The 19,221-nt window shown below is 65.3% G+C and overlaps 2 protein-coding genes across 4 annotated transcripts; both read left to right on the top strand.

Annotated features, from left to right (window-relative positions):
- The first annotated feature begins 26 nt into the window (after window positions 1-26).
- Window positions 27-8,912, top strand: LOC115647905 (myosin light polypeptide 6-like). Its single transcript, XM_030554831.1, has 7 exons — window positions 27-303; window positions 4,763-4,790; window positions 6,014-6,157; window positions 6,692-6,865; window positions 7,438-7,515; window positions 7,652-7,694; window positions 8,569-8,912. The coding sequence occupies exons 1-6, from the start codon at window positions 115-117 to the stop codon at window positions 7,678-7,680; spliced, it is 642 nt and encodes a 213-aa protein (XP_030410691.1). The 5' UTR covers window positions 27-114; the 3' UTR covers window positions 7,681-7,694; window positions 8,569-8,912.
- A 1,683-nt stretch (window positions 8,913-10,595) lies between these two features.
- Window positions 10,596-16,622, top strand: MYL6 (myosin light chain 6). Of its 3 annotated transcripts, XM_030554838.1 has the most exons (7): window positions 10,596-10,709; window positions 11,428-11,455; window positions 13,354-13,497; window positions 14,158-14,331; window positions 14,631-14,708; window positions 15,191-15,230; window positions 16,287-16,622. In XM_030554838.1, exons 1-6 carry the CDS (start codon window positions 10,707-10,709, stop codon window positions 15,217-15,219), a joined length of 456 nt encoding a protein of 151 aa, XP_030410698.1. In that variant the 5' UTR covers window positions 10,596-10,706; the 3' UTR covers window positions 15,220-15,230; window positions 16,287-16,622. The 3 variants fall into 3 exon arrangements, with proteins under 3 accessions (XP_030410698.1, XP_030410697.1, XP_030410699.1); XM_030554837.1 differs by lacking the exon at window positions 15,191-15,230; XM_030554839.1 differs by lacking the exons at window positions 10,596-10,709; window positions 15,191-15,230 and adding an exon at window positions 11,042-11,086.
- The last annotated feature ends 2,599 nt before the right edge of the window (window positions 16,623-19,221 follow it).

Raw genomic sequence — 19,221 nt, 5'->3', positions numbered from 1 at the left:
CCAGGCTATTTAAGCCAGGCTGGGCAGGGCCAGCCCCAGGCTGGGACTTCACGGCCCCGCAGCCTCGTCTGCCAGCCCCGCTTGCCTGGGCACGTGCCACCAGGCCCAGCCATCATGCCCCCCAAGAAGGATCTGCCCGTCAAGAAGCCGGTGGCCGCACCAGCCAAACCGGCCGTATCCAAGCCGGCCGTAGCCAAGCCAGCGGCTGCTGCAGCTAAGCCCAAAGCCCCAGAACCAGCCCCGGCCCCAGCCCCAGCCCCGGAGAAACCCAAGGAGCCACCGATTGACCTCTCTAAAGTGGTGGTATGTGGGGGCTGTGAAATGGGGGGCGGAGAGAGATCTGGGAGGGGGTGCATGGGGCCAGGACTGTGGCTGGGGGGGATCCCCACCCCCATTTAGCAGCAAAGCCGAGAGGTTTAGACCTGCCATGCGAGCGGGCCAGGGAGCCTGGTGGCTGGACGGCACAGAGCCAAGGACAGACAGGGTGCCCCTGACCCGGTCCACTGCACTGCTGCCTATTTGCCACAGGCGAGACCGATAAGAAAATGTCCCCCATCAGCCCCCCCTCCCCCCCAAGCTGCTTCCTCACGGCCCAAATACTGACCAGCACCTGCATTTTCAAGGAGTGGGCTGGAGCCCCTCCCCCCTACCTAGTGTGCCCCCCCCCGAAAGGGGCATGACCCAGAGGGTTCATGGGGTGCAGGCGGATTCCCCCAGACTCCATCAGGGACACAGCAGCTACCCTGGCCCCAGTGGGGAAGGGCCAGTATTAGCCCCTTTACAGGTGGGGAAACTGAGGCCCAGGCTGGGGCTTTGACTTCCCCCGTGTGAGTCGACAGCAGATCTTGGTCCAGAACCCAAGAGTTCTAGCTACCCCGCCCCCGTCTAACCACTTCCCTGCCCCAGCGCAACCCCTAGGTGCTCAGCAGTGGGGCTGAGGTGGGGCCGGGGACCGCAGCCAGGGGAACTTGCTTCATCTAACTGGGTCCCATCTAAGCAGCCAGAGACCAGCTCCTGGGTTCTAGCCATGGTGCCAGGAAATGGGGGGGGGGTCTGGTGGCTTGGAGAAGGGGTGCGGGGCTGGGAGCCAGGACTCCTGGGTTCTGTCTCTCGGTTGTTACTGCCTTTCTCCAACAATGGGCAGCGGCTCCACTCAGGCAGGAGCAAGCTGGGGGGCAGGGGGCTGTTAGCCAGTCATAGCTGGGGGGGGGGGCTGAGCACAGGTCACTGGGGCAGATAAATTTAGGTGGTGAGCAGGGCCCTGTTATTTTCATGACAGGCTGGAAGTGTCGGGGGGGGGGTGCTGGCGTGGGCCTGCATTCCCAGGCAGCCGGCTCGGGGACAGGTGGCTGCGGCCGGGGGATTAGCACCCGCTTTTCCGGGCAGATTTCTTCCAGCCCCAGCGCCAGGCATCGCTTTGCCAGGCCGCGCCAAGGGGGGGGGGTCGAGTTGCTGTGGGGTGGCCCAACTGGTCGCGGCTCTGTGCCGGGGGGGGCCGGCAGAATGCAGGCAGATTCCTGAGGCAGTGAGGTAGGGCCCCAATAAAGAGTGTGACCGGGGAGGGGGCGATCAGGCCCTTATATGAACACAGCTGCATGCATGGCCCAGAGCCCCCTGCTGGGAGAGACTGGGGCGGGCGAACCTGGACATCCCCGCCCCACAGCCAGGGCCCCCACACTGCTCCCCACAGCGCCCCTTGCTGGCGGACAATGAAGCGGGCGAACCTGGGCACCCCTCACAGCCAGGGCCCCCACCCTGCTCCCCACAGCGCCCCCTGCTGGTGGACAATGAAGCGGGCGAACCTGGGCACCCCTCACAGCCAGGGCCCCCACACTGCTCCCCACAGCGCCCCCTGCTGGTGGACAATGAAGCGGGCGAACCTGGGCACCCCTCACAGCCAGGGCCCCCACACTGCTCCCCACAGCGCCCCCTGCTGGCGGACACTGAAGCGGGCGAACCTGGGCACCCTTCACAGCCAGGGCCCCCACACTGCTCCCCACAGCACCCCCTGCTGGCAGAGACTGGGGCAGCGAACCTGGACACCCCCCCGCCCCACAGCCAGGGCCCCCGCCCTGCACCCCACAGTGCCCCTTGCTGGCGGACACTGGGGCGGGTGAAGCTGGGCACCCCACCCACAGCCAGGGCCCCCACCCTGCTCCCCACAGTGCCCCCTGCTGGCAGAGACTGGGGCGGACGAACCTGGGCACCCCTCACATACACAGCCAGGGCCCCTGCCCTGCTCCCCACAGCGCCCCCTGCTGGCAGACACTGGGGTGGGTGAAGCTGGGCACCCCCCCCATAGCCTGGACCCCTGCCCTGCTCCCCACAGCACCCCCTACTGGCAAACACTGGGGCAGGCGAACCTGGGCATCCCCTCACAGCCAGGGCCCTTGCCCTGCTCGCCACAGCGCCCCCTGCTGGCAGACACTGGGGTGTGCGAAGCTGGGCACCCCCCCCCATAGCCTGGGCCCCTACCCTGCTCCCCACAGCGCCCCCTGCTGGCAGAGACTGGGGCGGACGAACCTGGGCACCCCTCACATACACAGCCAGGGCCCCTGCCCTGCTCCCCACAGCGCCCCCTGCTGGCAGACACTGGGGTGGGCGAAGCTGGGCACCCCCCCCCATAGCCTGGACCCCTGCCCTGCTCCCCACAGCACCCCCTGCTGGCAAACACTGGGGCAGGCGAACCTGGGCACCCCCTCACAGCCAGGGCCCTCGCCCTGCTCGCCACAGCGCCCCCTGCTGGCAGACACTGGGGTGTGCGAAGCTGGGCACCCCCCCCCCATAGCCTGGGCCCCTACCCTGCTCCCCACAGCACCCCCTGCTGGCAAACACTGGGGCGGGCGAACCTGGGCACCCCCTCACAGCCTGGGCCCCTGCCCTGCTCCCCACAGCGCCCCCTGCTGGCAGAGACTGGGGCGGACAAACCTGGGCACCCTTCACATACACAGCCAGGGCCCCTGCCCTGCTCCCCACAGCGCCCCCTGCTGGCAGAGACTGGGGCGGACAAACCTGGGCACCCCCCACAGACACAGCCAGGGCCCTGCCCTACTCTCCACAGCGCCCCCTGCTGGCAGAGACTGGGGCGGACAAACTTGGGCACCCCCCACATACACAGCCAGGGCCCCTGCCCCGTTCCCCACAGCGCCCCCTGCTGGCAGACACTGGGGTGGGTGAACCTGGGCACCCCCCCCCACAGCCTGGGCCCCTGCCCTGCTCCCCACAGCGCCCCCTGCTGGCAGACACTGGGGTGGGCAAAGCTGGGCACCCCCCCAATAGCCTGGGCCCCTGCCTTGCTCCCCACAGTGCCCCCTGCTGGCAGAGACTGCAGCGGACAATCCTGGGCACCCTCCACATACACAGCCAGGGCCCCGCCCTGTGCCCCACAGCGCCCCCTGCTGGCAGAGACTGGGGCGGACAAACCTGGGCACCCTCCACATACACAGCCAGGGACCCTGCCCTGTGCCCCACAGTGCCCCCTACTGGCAGAAACTGGGGTGGGCGAAGCTGGGAACCCCCCCAATAGCCTGGGCCCCTGTCCTGCTCCCCACAGCGCCCCCTGCTGGCAGAGACTGGGGCGGACGAACCTGGGCACCCTCCACATACACAGCCAGGGATCCTGCCCTGCGCCCCACAGCACCCCCTGCTGGCAGACACTGGGGCAGGCGAAGCTGGGCAACCCCCCCCCAATAGCCTGGGCCCCTGCCCTGCTCCCTACAGCGCCCCCTGCTGGCAGACACTGCAGCGGACAATCCTGGGCACCCCCCCACACACAGCCAGGGCCCCTGCCCTGCTCCCCACAGCGCCCCCTGCTGGCAGACACTGGGGCGGGCGAAGCTGGGTACCCCTCACAGCCAGGGCCCCGCCCTTTACCCCACAGTGCCCCCTGCTGGCAGAGACTGGGGCGGGCGAACCTGGGCACCCTCCACATACACAGCCAGGGACCGTGCCCTGCTCCCCACAGCGCCCCCTGCTGGCAGACACTGGGGCAGGCGAAGCTGGGCACCCCCTCCCCAATAGCCTGGGCCCCTGCCCTGCTCCCCACAGCGCCCCCTGCTGGCAGACACTGGGGCAGGCGAAGCTGGGCACCCCCTCCCCAATAGCCTGGGCCCCTGCCCTGCTCCCCACAGCGCCCCCTTCTGGCAGAGACTGGGGCGGGCGAACCTGGGCACTCCCCCCCCAGCCTGGGACCCTGCCCTGCTCCCCACAGCGCCCCCTGCTGGCAGAGGCCGGGGCGGGAGCAGACTCAGCCCTCGCCTTATATTGAGCAAAACTCACAGGCCCGTTCACCGCCCCCAGCAACTGGGGCAGCTTCCTGTTTGCACCTTGGCATCAGGTCCTGTAAGGCCTCACCCCCCCCCCCGCAACTGAGCTCAGCCCCCAGGGCTCCCTGCCCCCCAACTCCATGGTAGACAGACGCAAAGGGGGGGGGTCTCTCAGCACCCCTCCCCCCCCGGAAGCTATGAATTTTGGCCAGCTGGCAGCTGCTTTCTCTCCCCCCGAAGAAAATGGCTGCCAGCCCCACTGAGCCTGAGGTCAGAGCGGTGAGGTCCGAGGCTCGCCCAGTGAGGCGTTTAGTGAGGTCAGGCTGGAGGGGTCCCGGGGGCCGAGCTTGGCCCCTGCAGCAGAGAGCTGGCGGGTGATACCCGGAGCATTCACCCCACTGCGCCCCCGGTCCTGTCACGTAGGCGCGGTAACGGACTTTGTGCAGCTCCCCCAAATCTTCATTCATGTCCCTGTTTCTGTCACTTCCTCTTTGCAGATTGAGTTTAGCAAGGACCAGCTGGAGGGTAAGTCGCTGGGCCGTGTGTCTGGGGGGTGGGGGGGTCACTCTTCTACCAGCCCTCACCCAGCTCTGGCCCCACTAAATCCAGTTGCTTCTCCCCCACTTATGCGGTTCCTGCCTTGGGCCTCTGTCCCCAGCAAGCTCCTGTGAGGTCCTAACCCATCCCCTGGGGGCAGAAACCCTGGGTATGTGGCATCTTCCATTAGCCTGCCATGGGGCGGGACCTGGGTGTGGGGGGCTCTGTCCAGGGAGCTCTCTCAACGTGGGGGTGTCGGGTTAAGATGCAAGCACCTGGCTGGCTGGCTGGCAGCTCCTGGGCTCTGAACGAGCCAGGCTCCTCCCGACACTCATCCCAGGCTCATAGGTAAAATGCAGTTCTGGTAGGGAGCTGGGATTAGAACTCCTGGCCTCCTGCTCTAAAACCACCGCCCTGGCCAGGTGAGCTAGAGGATTCCCTTCTTGGCCTGCAGCAGTAGCAGGTCTCTGCCACTTGTGGGCGTCCTGTCGCGTACAAACCAAGGCAGCAGGCTTTGGTGCCCTTGGGTGGTTAGGGGAGATCCCACAGCGACTCTGGGCAAGGTATGAACCCCTGTGTCCAGCATCACAATTGTGCATTAATTCAGCCACAACACCCCCCGCCGTTTCAATCCAACGCAGGCATGTGCTTCGCTTCCTGTCCTAAACCATCCTGTGGTGTTGCTAAGCAGCTGGCAGGCTCCACCCCAGAGGTGGCTGCATTTCAGTGGCGAGTGAGTTGAATCAGCAGCTGCCAGGCTCCACCCCAGAGGTGGCTGCATTTCAGTGGTGCATGAGCTGAATCAGCAGCTACCAGGCTCCACCCCAGTGGTGGCTGCATTTCAGTGGCGAGTGAGTTGAATCAGCAGCTGCCAGAGGTGGCTGTGTCTCAGCGATGTTCCCTGTGTGTAGTCTCAGATTTCGATGGGCTCTGGGGGTGATACAAGCGTGAGCAGCACGTCACGCCCAGAGTGGGATGCTGCCCCCTGGGATGGGGGTCTCTGGAGCTCTGTTCCTGGGTGAGGACTCCCGACTCCTGCTGGGGTTGGTGATCTCTGGGCTTTGCTGGCTGCTGGCAGGAAGGGCACTCCGGACTGGGCTGAGCCTCCCGCCATCCCGTCTGGCCCCGATCCTGGCATGAAGCAGGCAGGTTAGACTGGCAGAGGATCGCCAGTTCCAGTCCCTCTGACCTGTTCTGCTCCCCGCCTCCAGATTACAAGGAGGCTTTCCAGCTCTTTGATCGGGTCGGGGATGGCAAGATTCAGCTGAGCCAGTGCGGGGATGTGCTGCGGGCCCTGGGCCAGAACCCCACCAACGCCGAGGTCATGAAGGTGCTGGGCCACCCCAAGCCCGATGGTGAGCGAGCAGCCTCAGCAGCTGTGGGGCCAGGGTGAAGGGTGGGATTTGGCTTGGGCACTATCAGCCTGTGGCCAAAGCCCCAGCTTCTGGAGTCACGTGACATCACAGCCCCAGCTTGCACTGTGAGAAGGGAAAAACCTGGAATTCGGTGTAACGGCATCTGCCTGAGTCTGCAGAGAGCCTGAAACAGTTGCTCCAAAGGGAGAAAGGAATTGCCCCATGCGTCTTGGAGGGGTATTACTTCCAGGCACCCCTTGCTCTGGGGGGCTCCCCTCAGCCCCACCCGAGCAGCAGCTTGTGTGTGTGGTGGGAGTGGGTCTGGACCTACTAGCCCTTCAGAGACCCCCTGACTGCTGGGGTTAGCAATGGGAGTCCTCCTTTGGGTTTGGTTAGGCGATGTGATGGGGGGACATCAGGGGCCCCATGCAGTGCCATGGAGGCCAGACTGCCCTCCTCCAGCCACATGGGGGGGGCTGCATGGCAGGGTCCCTGGGGGCTCGGCCCGGCCTCAGTTTCTCCCTCCCGTGGCAGAGCTGAACTCCAGGCGGGTGGAGTTCGAGCAGTTCCTGCCCATGCTGCAGACCATCGCCAAGAACAAGGACCAGGGCACCTACGAGGACTACGTGGAGGGGCTGCGGGTCTTCGACAAGGAGGGGAACGGCACCGTCATGGGGGCTGAGCTGCGCCATGTGCTCTCCACGCTGGGTGAGCACCTCCTGCTGCTGGCAGAGGGGCCCCCGAGGCTGGCGAGGCTCAGCAAGTCTGGGGCAGGGGCCCGTGGATACGGTGCCAGGTCAGGGGCACCCCACCCAGGTGTCCTGCCCAGCACCAAGCACTGGCTGTGCTGAGGCTCAGCGTCCCTGCCGGGGCTGGGCAAGGCCTGTGGGCAGGGACGGGGAAGGAGGCAGCGTGCCCTGCTTCGGGTGGTGGGCATGGCTGTCGGTCAGGCACTGAGTGGGGGGTCAGGGCCCCCCAGAGTGAGCACCGGGCTGGGGGGTGGAACAGGGTTGTCGGTCTGGTACTGGGCAGTGGGGAATGCTCCCGCCCCCCAGGCTGTCAGGCAGGCACCGGACAGGTACAGGACCCCGCCAGGGATGTCAGTCTCGCACTAGATGGGAGGGCAGGGCTCCCCAGAATGGGCGGGAGGGAAACGCCCCCCCCCAGGGCTTTTGGTCTGGCACCCAGCAGGGACAGGGCCCCCTGGGCTGGTGGACGGGCACTGGGTGTATGGGGGGAACATCTCCCCAACACTAACGCGCTGCCCCCTCCGGCTGCAGGTGAAAAGCTGACGGAGGAGGAGGTGGACACCCTCCTGTCCGGGCACGAGGACGCCAACGGCTGCATCAACTACGAAGGTGAGAGCCCGGAGTCAGGGACCCTCCAGCCGCAGGGCTGGGAAACATGGGGGGGTGAGGCTCCCAAGGGAGGGACATCCAGGTGCCCCTGGGGGCCTGGTTCCTCTGCCTAAAACCTCTCTCCTCCCCCCCACAGCCTTCGTCAAGCACATCCTGTCTGGCTGAGCGGGGGCTGTGGGGTAAGTGCCCCCCGGGGCTTTTACTTTTCTGACTCTGTTTTGGGGGGTGGCTGCTCCTTTCTCCCCATTTTGCCATGAGTCTTAGTGGCTCTGCCCCTTGGCAGAGACCCGGGTGGACCATCTCCGTGCCCGGCGGATAATCTCTAACGTGTGTGTCTAATCCCTCTGCCCTGGAAGAGGTTCGTGTTTTTGGGGTGCTGCTACCACCCCCTAGCACCTCCCAGCAGCAGACCTCCGAGTGCAGGAGCCTCAGCCCCGTTCTGCAGAGGGGGAAACTGAGGCACAGGGACTTGCTCCGCTGCCAGCTGAGGTCCAGTGCCATCAGACAGGCACAACTCATTCAACGTCTCCTCCTGCTCCTCTCTGCAGCGCCGTGTCCCTCGCGGGGAACCGAGCCCGTCCCCAGGGGGACAGCCCAGCCCAAGCAAACCGAACACTTCTTGTGGGGCCCTGGGAGCTCTGTCCAGGGCACCGGCGTGGAAGGGCCCCATGCAAAGGGGGCAGCGTGGCTTTGCTTTAATCACTCAGGATAGGGCATCAGGACGCCTGGGTCCTATTCCCAGCTCTGCCATGTGCCTCGGTTTCCCCACCCACGAACATACTCACCATGCAGGGCTGCTGAGTGCTCTAACTCCTCAAAACCATCCCGACTCCGAGGGCCTCTGCTAGACCAGGGTCCTGTGGGCACAAGTCAAACCCGCCGGCCCAGCCATGCCGGGAGCACGATTCCCTCCAGCCTCTGGTCCTGGGGACAGAGATTCAGAACAAACTTGAGCCCTAGGTCCAGATCCTTCTCCATCCCCCACCCCCATGGGATCCCAGCTCCCCAGCCTGGACCCCGCCGGCGTCTCACTGTCTCTTCTTCTCTCCCCAGGCCGGGCAGGATGGGCCTAAGCAACTGATGCCTCCTCATCCCATTGCTCTGCGGGGCGGGGGGTCATATTCCCTGCCCCCTTTGTCTGTCTCTCTAACCCGCCCCACCCCCCACCCAATGGCTGTTGCGAAGGATTTCTACCACTGCCCAAGGAGAGCCCAAGACCTCAGGACTCCAGCGGCTGAGGATCCAGTGTGGGGGGATGCAGGCTCCCCCTGAGAGCAGCGGCCCAGCCTGCGGGTGCCCACCAAGCCGAGCCGTGGTCCCAATCCTGGGTGGGAAGGGACTCGATCCTCCCTGCGCCCGTCCTGCGTTTGGACAATAAAAACCGTTGGTTTGCAGAAGCTTCTGGCCCCTTGGATCTTGGCCACAGGGCCCGTCTCAGCATCCCTGGGTCGACCGGGCTGAGTTCTGCATCCCCTTTCAATGAGGGACGGCGGGGTGGGAGGGCCAAGCGTGGGAGCGCAGGCTGGAAAAGGCCCAGGGGCCGGCCCTGCAGGGCCCTGTGGGTCTCCCTGCACCCGGCCCAACGATTTCATTCCCATGCAGAAAGCAAGAGTTGGGAAATGAACCCCTGCTCCCCCTCAAAGGCTCAGCTGCGGGGCAGGGTGGAGGCAGGAGCCCCCCGCGCCAGCTAAGGCATGAATTGCAAACGCGACAGTTTATAGCAAGAACCGAGCGCCCCCCGGGAGGCGTTATGCCGGCACAGCCCTGGCGGGGTACGGTCACACCGGGTGCTGGCAGGGCGCGCCGGGTAGACAAGCTTCTCCAGGTGCCCAGAGCCAGGCCATGGCAGGGGGGCCTCGGAGGATTTCAGGGAATACAGCTGCCATTTCCTGTTCCTTAGGGGGTGAAAGGCTGGGCCTGGAGCAGCGGGGATCTGCCCCAGCAGCCAACCCGCCTGCCCCGCGCCCCGCAGCGCCCCCTGCTGGGGGTGAGAATTCCTGCCCATCTCGGGTGGTTTCCCCGCACTCAGACTTCACGCTCTGCTCTCGGCTTATTCACTGGTTCTTTTGCTGGGGTCTCAGGCTGCTTGAGTGTCTCAAAAAGCGTCAGCACAGGACGTCCCCCCGCCCCCCCAGCTTGCAGCAGCTTTCCAGAGCGAAAGCTTTTTGCAGCCCAAGGTCCCCTGGAAACTCTGCCCCGCAGTCACCGGGCAGCCACTCGCTGGGTCATTGCCCGTCCAGCGCATCTTCCCAGCCCAAAGCTGAACCCAGCTGAGGGCACCCGGGCTCCCTCCTCCCTATGTGCCCCCAGTCCCCCGCTGGGAACCCCTGCTCCCCATGTTCCCCTAGAGCCCCGCCTGGACCTCCCTGCTACCCATGTATAGTGCCCCCAATCCCCTGCTTAGACCCCCTGCTCCCATGTGCCCCCAGCCGCCCACTGGGCCCCTCCCTGCTCCCCGTGTGCCCCCAATCCCATGCTGGGACCCCCTCCTCCCCGTGTGCCCCCAGCCCCCCCGCTGGGACCCCCTGCTCCCCATGTGCCCCCAGCCCCCCCGCTGGGAACTCCCTGCTCCCCATGTGCCCCCAGCCCCCCCGCTGGGACTCCCTCTGCTCCCCGTCTCCCCATGCACCCCCAGACCCCTCTCTGGGACACCCCCAATCCCCGTCTCCCCATGCACCCCCAGACCCCCCTCTGGGACACCCCCAATCCCCGTCTCCCCATGCACCCCCAGACCCCCCTCTGGGACACCCCCAATCCCCGTCTCCCCATGCACCCCCAGACCCCCCTCTGGGACACCCCCAATCCCCGTCTCCCCATGCACCCCCAGACCCCCCTCTGGGACACCCCCAATCCCTGTCTCCCCATGCACCCCCAGACCTCCCTCTGGAACCCCCCCCGATTCCCGTCTCCCCATGCACCCCCAGACCCCCCTGTCTCTATGCCCCCCCGCCAGGCCCCATCTCGATGACTATCTATAGGCAAAGCCGGGGCTGGCTGATTCAGCCCCGCCCCCTCGCGGGGCCCTTCATGAATAATGCAGCAGCTAATTAGCATAACAAGTGACGCAGCGCCCTGCCTTGGGCAGCCACTGGCGCGCGGATGCCTGGGCGGTGACGTCAGAGCCAGTAGAAAGGGGCTGGCGGAGGCGAGTCCGCGCAGGGGCCATTGCAGGGAGCGGAGCCGGAGCAGCCATGGTGGGGCGAGCTCCGGGCGGTGCGCGGGACTGGGGGGGCGAGATCCGGGCGGTGCGCGGGACTGGGGGGGCGAGATCCGGGCGGTGCGCGGGACTGGGGGGGGGCAGCTCCGGGCGGGGGGCCGGTGCGCGGGACTGGGGGGCGAGCTCCGGGCGGTGCACGGGACTGGGGGGGGGCAGCTCCGGGCGGGGGGCCGGTGCGCGGGACTGGGGGGCGAGCTCCGGGCGGTGCACGGGACTGGGGGGGGGGCAGCTCCGGGCGGGGGGCCGGTGCACGGGACTGGGGGGGGGCAGCTCCGGGCGGGGGGCCGGTGCACCGGACTGGGGGGCGAGCTCCGGGGGGGGGCCATTGCAGGGAGCGGAGCCGCAGCAGCCATGGTGGGGCGAGCTCCGGGCGGTGTACGGGACTGGGGGGGGCGAGCTCCGGGCGGGGGGCCGGTGCACGGGACTGGGGGGGGCCAGCTCCGGGCGGGGGGGGGCGGTGCACGGGACTGGGGGGGCGAGCTCCGGGCGGGGGGGGGGCCGGTGCACGGGAGAGGGCAGGGTTAGGTTCTGGCCGCCCGAGGCCAGGGACATCCCCCAGGGCCTGACTCCAAGCGGGCCCCCCCCCCCGGAAGGGAGCCTGGTGACAGCGCTTGTGGGGGTGCGGGGCTCGCGGGAAAGGGGGGGCCGGGCAGCCCCGCTGACAGCGTCCCCCCGCCCCTGTGTTTGCCTTGCAGTGCGATTTCTCCGAGGATCAGACGGCCGGTAAGTGCCCATCCCCCCCTTGCGCGACCTCCGTCCTTGCGCGCTATTTTCATTTCGGGGGCGAATCCCTTGCGCGTCCCGCCGCCGCGGATGCACTTACCGCTCTCTCCCTCCCTTGCAGACCTTCCTCCTCCTCTGTCATTAGCCTCCACTCTCCTCCCGTAGCCTCTTTCTAGCCGGCCGGTAAGTGGGGCGGGGCGTGTTTGCTCCCCCCCCCCCCGCCCGGGTTAACACCGGGCCCCTTGTTTCTGAGGCGCAGGGGGTGAAATCTCTCCGGGCTGCTTTCGGCTCTTGCTGCTGTGGGGTTCCTGGCCCCCCCCAGCCCCGGGTCTGGGGGTGACTCACCCCCCCCTCCCCCCGTGCGTGCATGTCTCACCCAGGAGCAGTTTCCTGGCCAAGCCCTACGGGACCCGCCCAGCCTGCGAGTCTCCTTTCTGCGTTCCCCCAGCTAGGCCGGATGGGGCGCAGAGCTGGCTTTAGGGGCGCTGCGCGGCCCCCCTCGCCTGTGGGTTGCGGGGGGGGGGGCGGGGTGTGGCAGGCTGCGGGCAGGGTGTGATTGCACAGAGGAAAATGGCTGCAGAACTCCGCTCTCTGCTCCAAGTTGTGACAAACTCCCAGCCGAGCCGGCTGGTGCCCCCCAGTGCCCCGCCGCTGGGGGAGGGGGGGGCGGCTGCCCCACGGGTCGCGCCTGGAATGTTGTTTTGGAGGCGCAGCGCAATTCCTGCGCGGTGCCTTGCGCCTACTTCCTTATATGGGCACAAAACCCCGGCTGAGCGCAGGCTGTGCGCGGGGAGCGCCCCGCCGCGGGGAGGGGGGGAGGGCAGGGTTTAGCCAGCCCGGGAGCCGGGGGAGAGTGGGTCTCTGCGAACCCACTGGCCAGATCCTCTCTGGGTCCCTTTGCCAGTGTTTGCTTTGGCTAAAGCAGGAAGTGACTTCGGACTCCTGGGTTCTTTCCCCGTCTCTGGGAGGGGATTGGGGGTCTATGGGGTCAGGGGGCTGGGAGCCTGGACTCCTGGGTTCTTTCCTCATCTCTGGGAGGGGAGTGGGGTCTATGGGGGCTGGGAGCCTGGACTCCTGGGTTCTCTCCCCAGCTCTGGGAGGGGACTGCGTTATGCCTCTGTTCCATTCCTATCTTTGCCACTGGCTCTGGCCTGGGGCACTCTGCTTTCCTATCCGTAAATCCTGTCTCGCTGCCATGAGGCAGGCAGGTGGCTGTAACGTCTGTGAGCCTGTCTCATAGGAGGTGGCCCTACGGCCTCTTGCCCAGCCTTGGCTGCTGCCCTGTGGTCAAGTCTCTGATGCGAACCCCACTGGGGCTGGCCCATGGGACCTTGCGTGAGCCAATCCCCCACCAGGGTGAAGCCGGCCCTGGGACCAAGAGGAGCTAACTCGCTAGCCAGGGTGGATCTGTCCCCTGGCTCAGCCGTGGAGCCTGTGCGTTTCCCCTCTGAGATGGGGCTGATGCAGAGAGACACAGTGACTTGTCCCTGGGAATCTGGGGCAGAGCCAGGAATTGGAGCCAGGGCTCTGGTCTGGTGCATTATCCCTGAGGCCAGGCGGCCCGTCTAGCATGGGTTGCTGTAAAGGCAGGACACTAGACGTCTGGGGCCCACTCCCGTGCAGGGATCCTGGCCGATGCTGTCAGGAACCCTGGTGGGGAAGTTATCGAGGGCTCCTGTCTTATCGTGCTGAAGCGCCTGCTTTCCTGTGGGCCCCCAGCTGCCTTGAGGGGGCTTGGGGCTAATGCGGCTGCCCCGGCGCGTGCGGTTTGACTGGAGCCGGCTGGGTACCAGGAGGCTCAGGGCTGGCCAAGGGGAGTTTGTTGTTTGAACCAAGGGGCGCAGGGGGGATCAGCACTGGGGCCACAGTGACACCCTCCCTGCTTCCCCCCCCCACAGAGTTCAAGGAGGCTTTCCAGCTCTTTGACCGAACCGGAGATGGCAAGATCCTGTACAGCCAGTGCGGGGATGTGATGAGGGCCCTGGGCCAGAACCCCACCAATGCCGAGGTCATGAAGGTGCTGGGGAACCCCAAGAGCGATGGTGAGTGACTGGCAGGTGCCCTTCTCCCCGCCCCATTGGCTGGAGTGAGACTGGCTCAATGGGGTCAGACTGGGCACTGGCTCTGTTGCTCAGAATGAGGAGGCTAATCTTGGGCCTGGCCTCCCCAGACCAATGGGCTGGGCTGCGGGCGATCTGGGTTTGACTCTCCAGTGCAAGGGGCTTGAAGCTGGGTCTTCGCCATCCTAGATGTGCCACTGCCCCTCCCAGGCTGTGGGGTGCAGAGGGGGGTTCTCTATGAAAAAACCCCTGGGTCTTGGTTTTGTCCTAGTGTAGAATGAGAATTTTTTTCCCCCCAAATCTCAAATTTCTCACCCAGCTTTATGGTACGTGTCCCCTGTCTACACGGCACCCAACTGCGCAGAGCCCTGTACCCAGCATCACTCCCCCCGCCACCCTCAAACCTCTGCAGAATGGCTGGCATCTGTGGGGGCCTGCCCATCTCTGGGGGCCTGGAGCCTGGGAGGCATCGTGGTCACTGCTGTGAGCGTTACCATCCCATCCCATCCTGTCCCTCGCTGGGTCCTGGCACAGGAGGGATTTGATGCTGCGGCGAGCGAGCCCGTCCCCCTGGCAGGGTGCCCGGCCTGGCAGGCGGCTGCCCAGAGAGCTGGTCTCAGTCGTTCCCCCTTCTCTCGCCAGAGATGAACATGAAGACGCTGAGTTTCGAGCAGTTCCTGCCCATGATGCAGACCATCGCCAAGAACAAGGACCAGGGCTGCTTCGAGGACTACGTGGAAGGGCTGCGGGTCTTCGACAAGGAGGGGAACGGCACTGTCATGGGGGCCGAGATCCGCCACGTCCTCGTGACCCTGGGTGAGACACTGACACCGGCCTGGCAGAGGGGGCTGCTGCAGCTGGGGGAAGAGGGTAGCCAAAGGCCTGTGGCTGAGTCTCTCCCAGAGATGTCTGGGTCAGGGAGAAGCAGAGAAGACACCCCCCCCCCCCCCAAGGGTCTCTCCAAGGTGGCTGGCGCCAGCCCCCTGCTCCAGTTGCCACTTGGCAGATGCAGGGCAGTGACTAGGAGGAAGGTCCGTGTGTCTGGTCAGGGAGGGTCACGGAGGCTGGGTTTGCTGGGAGGGGGCCTGTAGTGAAATCCCATCTGTCCCACGCAGGGGAGAAGATGACAGAGGAAGAGGTGGAGATCCTGGTGGCCGGGCACGAAGACAGCAACGGCTGCATTAACTATGAAGGTGAGGGCTGGGGGGGCATCGGTGTCTTGGGATCAGCAGCTCTGGATTTATCTCTAGAGGTTGCTTAATCCTGTGGCACCCGGTGGCTTTGGCTCTCCTGCTGTGCTGGGGGGAGGTGGGGGTGGGGCTCCAACCTGGGGAGGGGGTGGGGTGCAAGTTGTCTGTCCCATGGCCAGGGTTTATTTTGGGACTAGCCCAGGGCCTATGGCTTGTTGTTTCCCTCCCCAGTGAGGACACTGCAGCTCCTCGGGGCATCTCCCACCCAAGAAACGAGGAGCCGGGGGCTGTGCTCAAACACCAGCCCCTGACCGTGCCTCTGGGGGCGAGGCCAGCTCCCCTCCCTGGGGCACGGATGCTGGGCCCGGCGGGTTGGGAGCTGGAGGCAGCTGGGCGCCGGCATGTCCCCAGGGATCGATCCCCTCATGCTCGTTTGCTCCGTGTGTCCGGTGCGTTTGCTTGATGATGTCTGTTCCTTCCAACAGCGTTTGTGAGGCACATCTTGTCAGGGTGAAGCCGAGCGGGGTATGCCTCTTCCCGAACCCCTTCCCTTACCTCCCCCTGCCCCCCTTGGTTTTGTTTTAAAGGAAGTCTGGTTTGCGCTCCCCCCCGCCAGCGTACCCCCCCTCGGCATGTCTCTGCATGTAGCTGACTCTGTCTAGTGGGGGAAAGAGGCGGCTCTGCTGGGGGGCCATCCACCAAGTTTAAAGCAAGACTGTGTCACCTGTGTGGGTGCGAGGGGAGATGGGGTCCAGGGGGAATCAGATGCAGCCTGGGCTGCTTGTGTCCTGTCTGGGGGGAGCTGCGTGTGCCTCTACCCCAGCAGGGCAGATGCACCCCACACACACCCCGCTCGTGGCTGAACCCGGGGCCGCTGGGCGTGTACTGTGGTGGGGAACCCCGGGCAGGAGGCGAGCGGGTTAACCCGACAGTCTTTCTTTAGGGAGCGGTGTAGTGGCTGCCTGCCTGGCCCCTTCTCTCTGTCTGATCCTCCCCCTCGAATGGCCTGGCCCCCGCTGGCCCTTCTCTGCTGTAGATAAAGTCAAGCTCTCCCCTCGCCTGGGGCAGGAAGCCATGTGGCTTGTAGGCCTCCTGTGCCTGCCAGTAGCTGTAGAAACCATGCTGCCCTCTTCTCTTCTCTTCTCTTCTCCCCCCTTCCCCCTCTGCCATTGCGGGGTCGTGTGCTGCTGCTGCGGACGGAAGAAAGTGTCCTGGGGCCATGGGCTGAAGAGTGGGGCCTGGGGCAGCAGCCGTGGCCTGGAGAGGGAGAAAGGGGCCCATGCTGTGGGAGACCTAGTTATTATCAGCTTTAGAGAAAGGGGCCTGTGCATGCCCCCTGGGCTGGGAGCCAGGAGCCCATATGGCTCTGGGGGGCCCAGGGCTCTCTGGGGGGGGGGGAGTGAAAAAGGGGGCCACTAGAGCACAGCTGCTGAAGACTCCTTGCAAACCCTGGAAGAACCTGCCTGGAAGCCCCAGGCCCTGGTCAGATTAGCCCCAAGGACCCTTTCTCCCCCAGCTACCAAGGCGCCTCTCCCGCTGTGGGGCAGCTGCCCGCCCTCATGCACACCCTTCTCTCCACAGAGCTTGTCCGGATGGTGCTGAGTGGATGAAGAGTCCAGCCGATCTCCCTGTCCTGTCCTGTCCCCCATGAGGCCTCGGCTCGCCGCCGGGCGCTCAGGTTTATTCTGTTCTGTGCCTTTTCTAGGCCCTGTGTAAACTTCTCCCTGTGTGGACCAGAAGGAGACTTCCAGTGCTGCAGGGGGTTGTCCTGGGGGTGCCCCTGGAGGTGGGGAGGGGGAGGATAAGTGATCCCTATTTTTTCTGGGGTTCCCTCCACCCCCTTCTAACCCCTGCAGCAGTGCTCAGTTGTTTCTCCTTCCAGTTGCTTTCACTTAATAAACGGTTTGGAAAGTGGTGGCTCTTGGCCCTGTTTGGAAAGCGGAGCGCAGGGCCTGAACACAGCTCCTGGAAAGGGAGCAGGAGCGTGAGAACAGCTCTGGAGATGGGTTCTGGAAAAACACACGGGTTACATGCCTAGCAGGATCCATATGGTCCAGGTCAGAAACTCTCAGCCTGGGACTCCTGCCCCTGGAAGCTGGATTGTTTGGAGCTGGAATTGTGTCAGTCTACCCTGGCCCTGACCGCTGGGCACCTTCTCACTACGGTATCTGGCCCTGTCCTCCAGAGAGATGGTATGTGCCAGCCCTGCCCCCCTTAGGGGCATGACAGGGCAGGAGGGGTGGGAGCCCCCTAGCAGGCTGTGATCAGGAGGCACTGGCCTGAGGGGCTGCTGGGTAAAGGGAGTGAGGACACCTGGACCCTGCCTATAGTAATGCCAACTCTTAAACCCTTTACAAGGGTGGGGAAACTGAGGCACGGATGGGGGGGGTGTTCCCAGCAGGTCACTAGCAGAGCTGCTGAGGGGTAGGGATGTGTTCTGCCCACTAGGCTGAGTGATGGAATAGAGGTGCATAAAGCAGCAACCCCTAATCCCACCCCTACCCCCTGGGGGCCAACTGTGTAGTGGGGAGACCCTGCCCTGCACAGCAGACCCACTGTCTGGCAATGGAATTAAAATGGCTGGTGTCCGATGATGAGGGGCAGGGGTGAGAGTGGCCCACAGCTGCTGTGCGTGGGGGGTGTCACCTGGCTCCAGTGACTGTCTGCATGGAGGGGGCACACACTGCCCCGGCAGGCAGCTAGCTATTAAATAGGGGACTGTGAGGGCAGGAACTCCAACCCCCTAAAATAATCCTGCAGCTCCTGGGGTGGGGGTGGTGTCAGGGGGTGGGCACGGTCCAGGCTCCTGCAGTGCCAGGGGGCTCCGGCCCTCCTTTGGTGTGTCACTGCTCTGCACTGTGCATCGTGCATCTTACAGCAGGGAAATGGAGGCACAAAGCCCCTTGCCCAGCTGCCGCCCCTTAGCCCAGGCCTGCAACGCCTTTCCTGCTGCTCTGCTCCAGCAAGTTTGATGTTTCCCAGCAGCGTCTATTTTTAGCCTGACCAGCGTTGGGAGCCTCCCAGGCGCCGCATCCTTGCAGCCAGCACCGTACATGGAAGGAAAAGCACCTTCCCAGCACCCTGCCTCCCCCGCAGCAGGGTGGGTGCTGCAGCCCCTCAGAAAGCCAACAGTGCCCCCTGACCTGGCGCTGCCTGGGGTTAACGTGTGGTGCAAGGGCTGAGGGACGACCGCCTGCAGGAAGCTGGCCACTCGCCCAGCAGCCCTGCCGAGTGGTGGGGCCCCGCCTGGCACATGCAGGGCTTGGTCGCACCTCAGCCCCAGGCTGCGTAGCCGGGAGCTCTGCTCATGGGTACCCAGGAGCAGCCCCCTCCGCATGGCAGGGGTCCTGCGTGGGCTGCCTCCAACCCAGGGCTCTGGTGTCTGCACCATTTGTCCAGGGGATGAAGGCCTGTGAGCACCGGGCAGGCACCGCTTGGGCATCCAGCAGGCTGAGCATCCCCCACCCCCCAGGGCTGGTACCACTTGGCCCAGGACGTGTCTCCCTCCCCCCCCCGCCCCCCAGCATGTCAGTCTGGGCACTTGGAGCACCCCATGGGGCCCACTGGGGCTAGGGTCAAAGCTCTGATTGCTGATCCTTGGCTGCTGAGGGCTCCAGCCCCCCTCCCACACACACTGTGTAATCTTCCCCCCCCTCCCCCCCCCAGGCAGAGGGAGGTGAGAAATGCCCTGGAGGGCTCCTGTTAAACCAGCACAGGGCCAGGTAGGCGGTTGGCACCATCTCCCCTGCCCCCCCTGTCCAGAGCATCCCCAGCACTGTTTGCTTCCTAGCCCAAGGAGAGAAGGGCCCAGCTGGCTCCCACCCACCTACCCCCATCTGCCAATCCCCCAACTCCCAGAGAGCTTTTTGGCCTCCATGGAAAGCTACCAAGCACCAGAGACCCCAGCCCGGCCCCCACCAAGCCCATCCCACAGCCAATGCTCCTCGCCAGCTGCAATTGGTCTGACTTCTGCTCGTCACCCATGGGCCCTGCTCTGCCAGCCCTGTGCCCTGGGGCCCTTGCAGATGGGGGTCCACTCCCCTCCTTCCCTTCTCTTACCCAAACCAGACCAAGCTGCTTGTGGCTCCACCAGGACACTGGTTTCCCAGCCCGCGGCTTCATTCTGCCTCCCGTTCTACACCAGCAGGGTCGTCATCCTCTAGCGAGGAGCTGGCGGAGCAGCCAGTATCCAGACCTGGTCCAGCCCGCTGCCCCTGCCCTCCAGCACCTAGTGCCCCCCACACCACTCCCACCGACCATGCCAAAGCAAGATTCCACCCCCCAGGCAGAGGGGACATGGCCGTAGCACCCCCCCGCCCCGACTGCACTGTGAGCCTCAGACCAGCTCCCTGCACCGAGGGGGGAGCCCTATGACCTTAGCAAGGGCCACCCAGGGTACACATCCCTTGTACCAGGGAGGGGAGAGAGGCTCAGATCTCGGCCTTCGCGATTTCTGTGGCTTTGCAGAGCCTTGTGGAAGCTCTAAAATACAAGCCTGTGCCTAGGCCCAGCCCTT

The sequence above is a fragment of the Gopherus evgoodei genome, chromosome 3 (genome assembly GCF_007399415.2).
Source record: "Gopherus evgoodei ecotype Sinaloan lineage chromosome 3, rGopEvg1_v1.p, whole genome shotgun sequence".
Lineage (NCBI taxonomy): Eukaryota > Metazoa > Chordata > Testudines > Testudinidae > Gopherus > Gopherus evgoodei.
Note: the sequence above shows the minus strand (reverse complement) of the source record. Positions and strands in the feature narration are given on the sequence as shown.

Excerpts from the sequence above, each read along its gene's own strand:
- LOC115647905 (XM_030554831.1), top strand. The coding sequence starts at position 115 with ATGCCCCCCAAGAAGGATCTGCCCGTCAAGAAGCCGGTGGCCGCACCA. Across the intron at positions 4,791-6,013 it reads TAGCAAGGACCAGCTGGAGG|ATTACAAGGAGGCTTTCCAG; the intron begins GTAAGTCGCTGG and ends CCCCGCCTCCAG. Across the intron at positions 7,516-7,651 it reads CGGCTGCATCAACTACGAAG|CCTTCGTCAAGCACATCCTG; the intron begins GTGAGAGCCCGG and ends TCCCCCCCACAG.
- MYL6 (XM_030554837.1), top strand. Across the intron at positions 11,456-13,353 it reads CTCCGAGGATCAGACGGCCG|AGTTCAAGGAGGCTTTCCAG; the intron begins GTAAGTGCCCAT and ends CCCCCCCCACAG. Across the intron at positions 14,709-16,286 it reads CGGCTGCATTAACTATGAAG|AGCTTGTCCGGATGGTGCTG; the intron begins GTGAGGGCTGGG and ends TTCTCTCCACAG.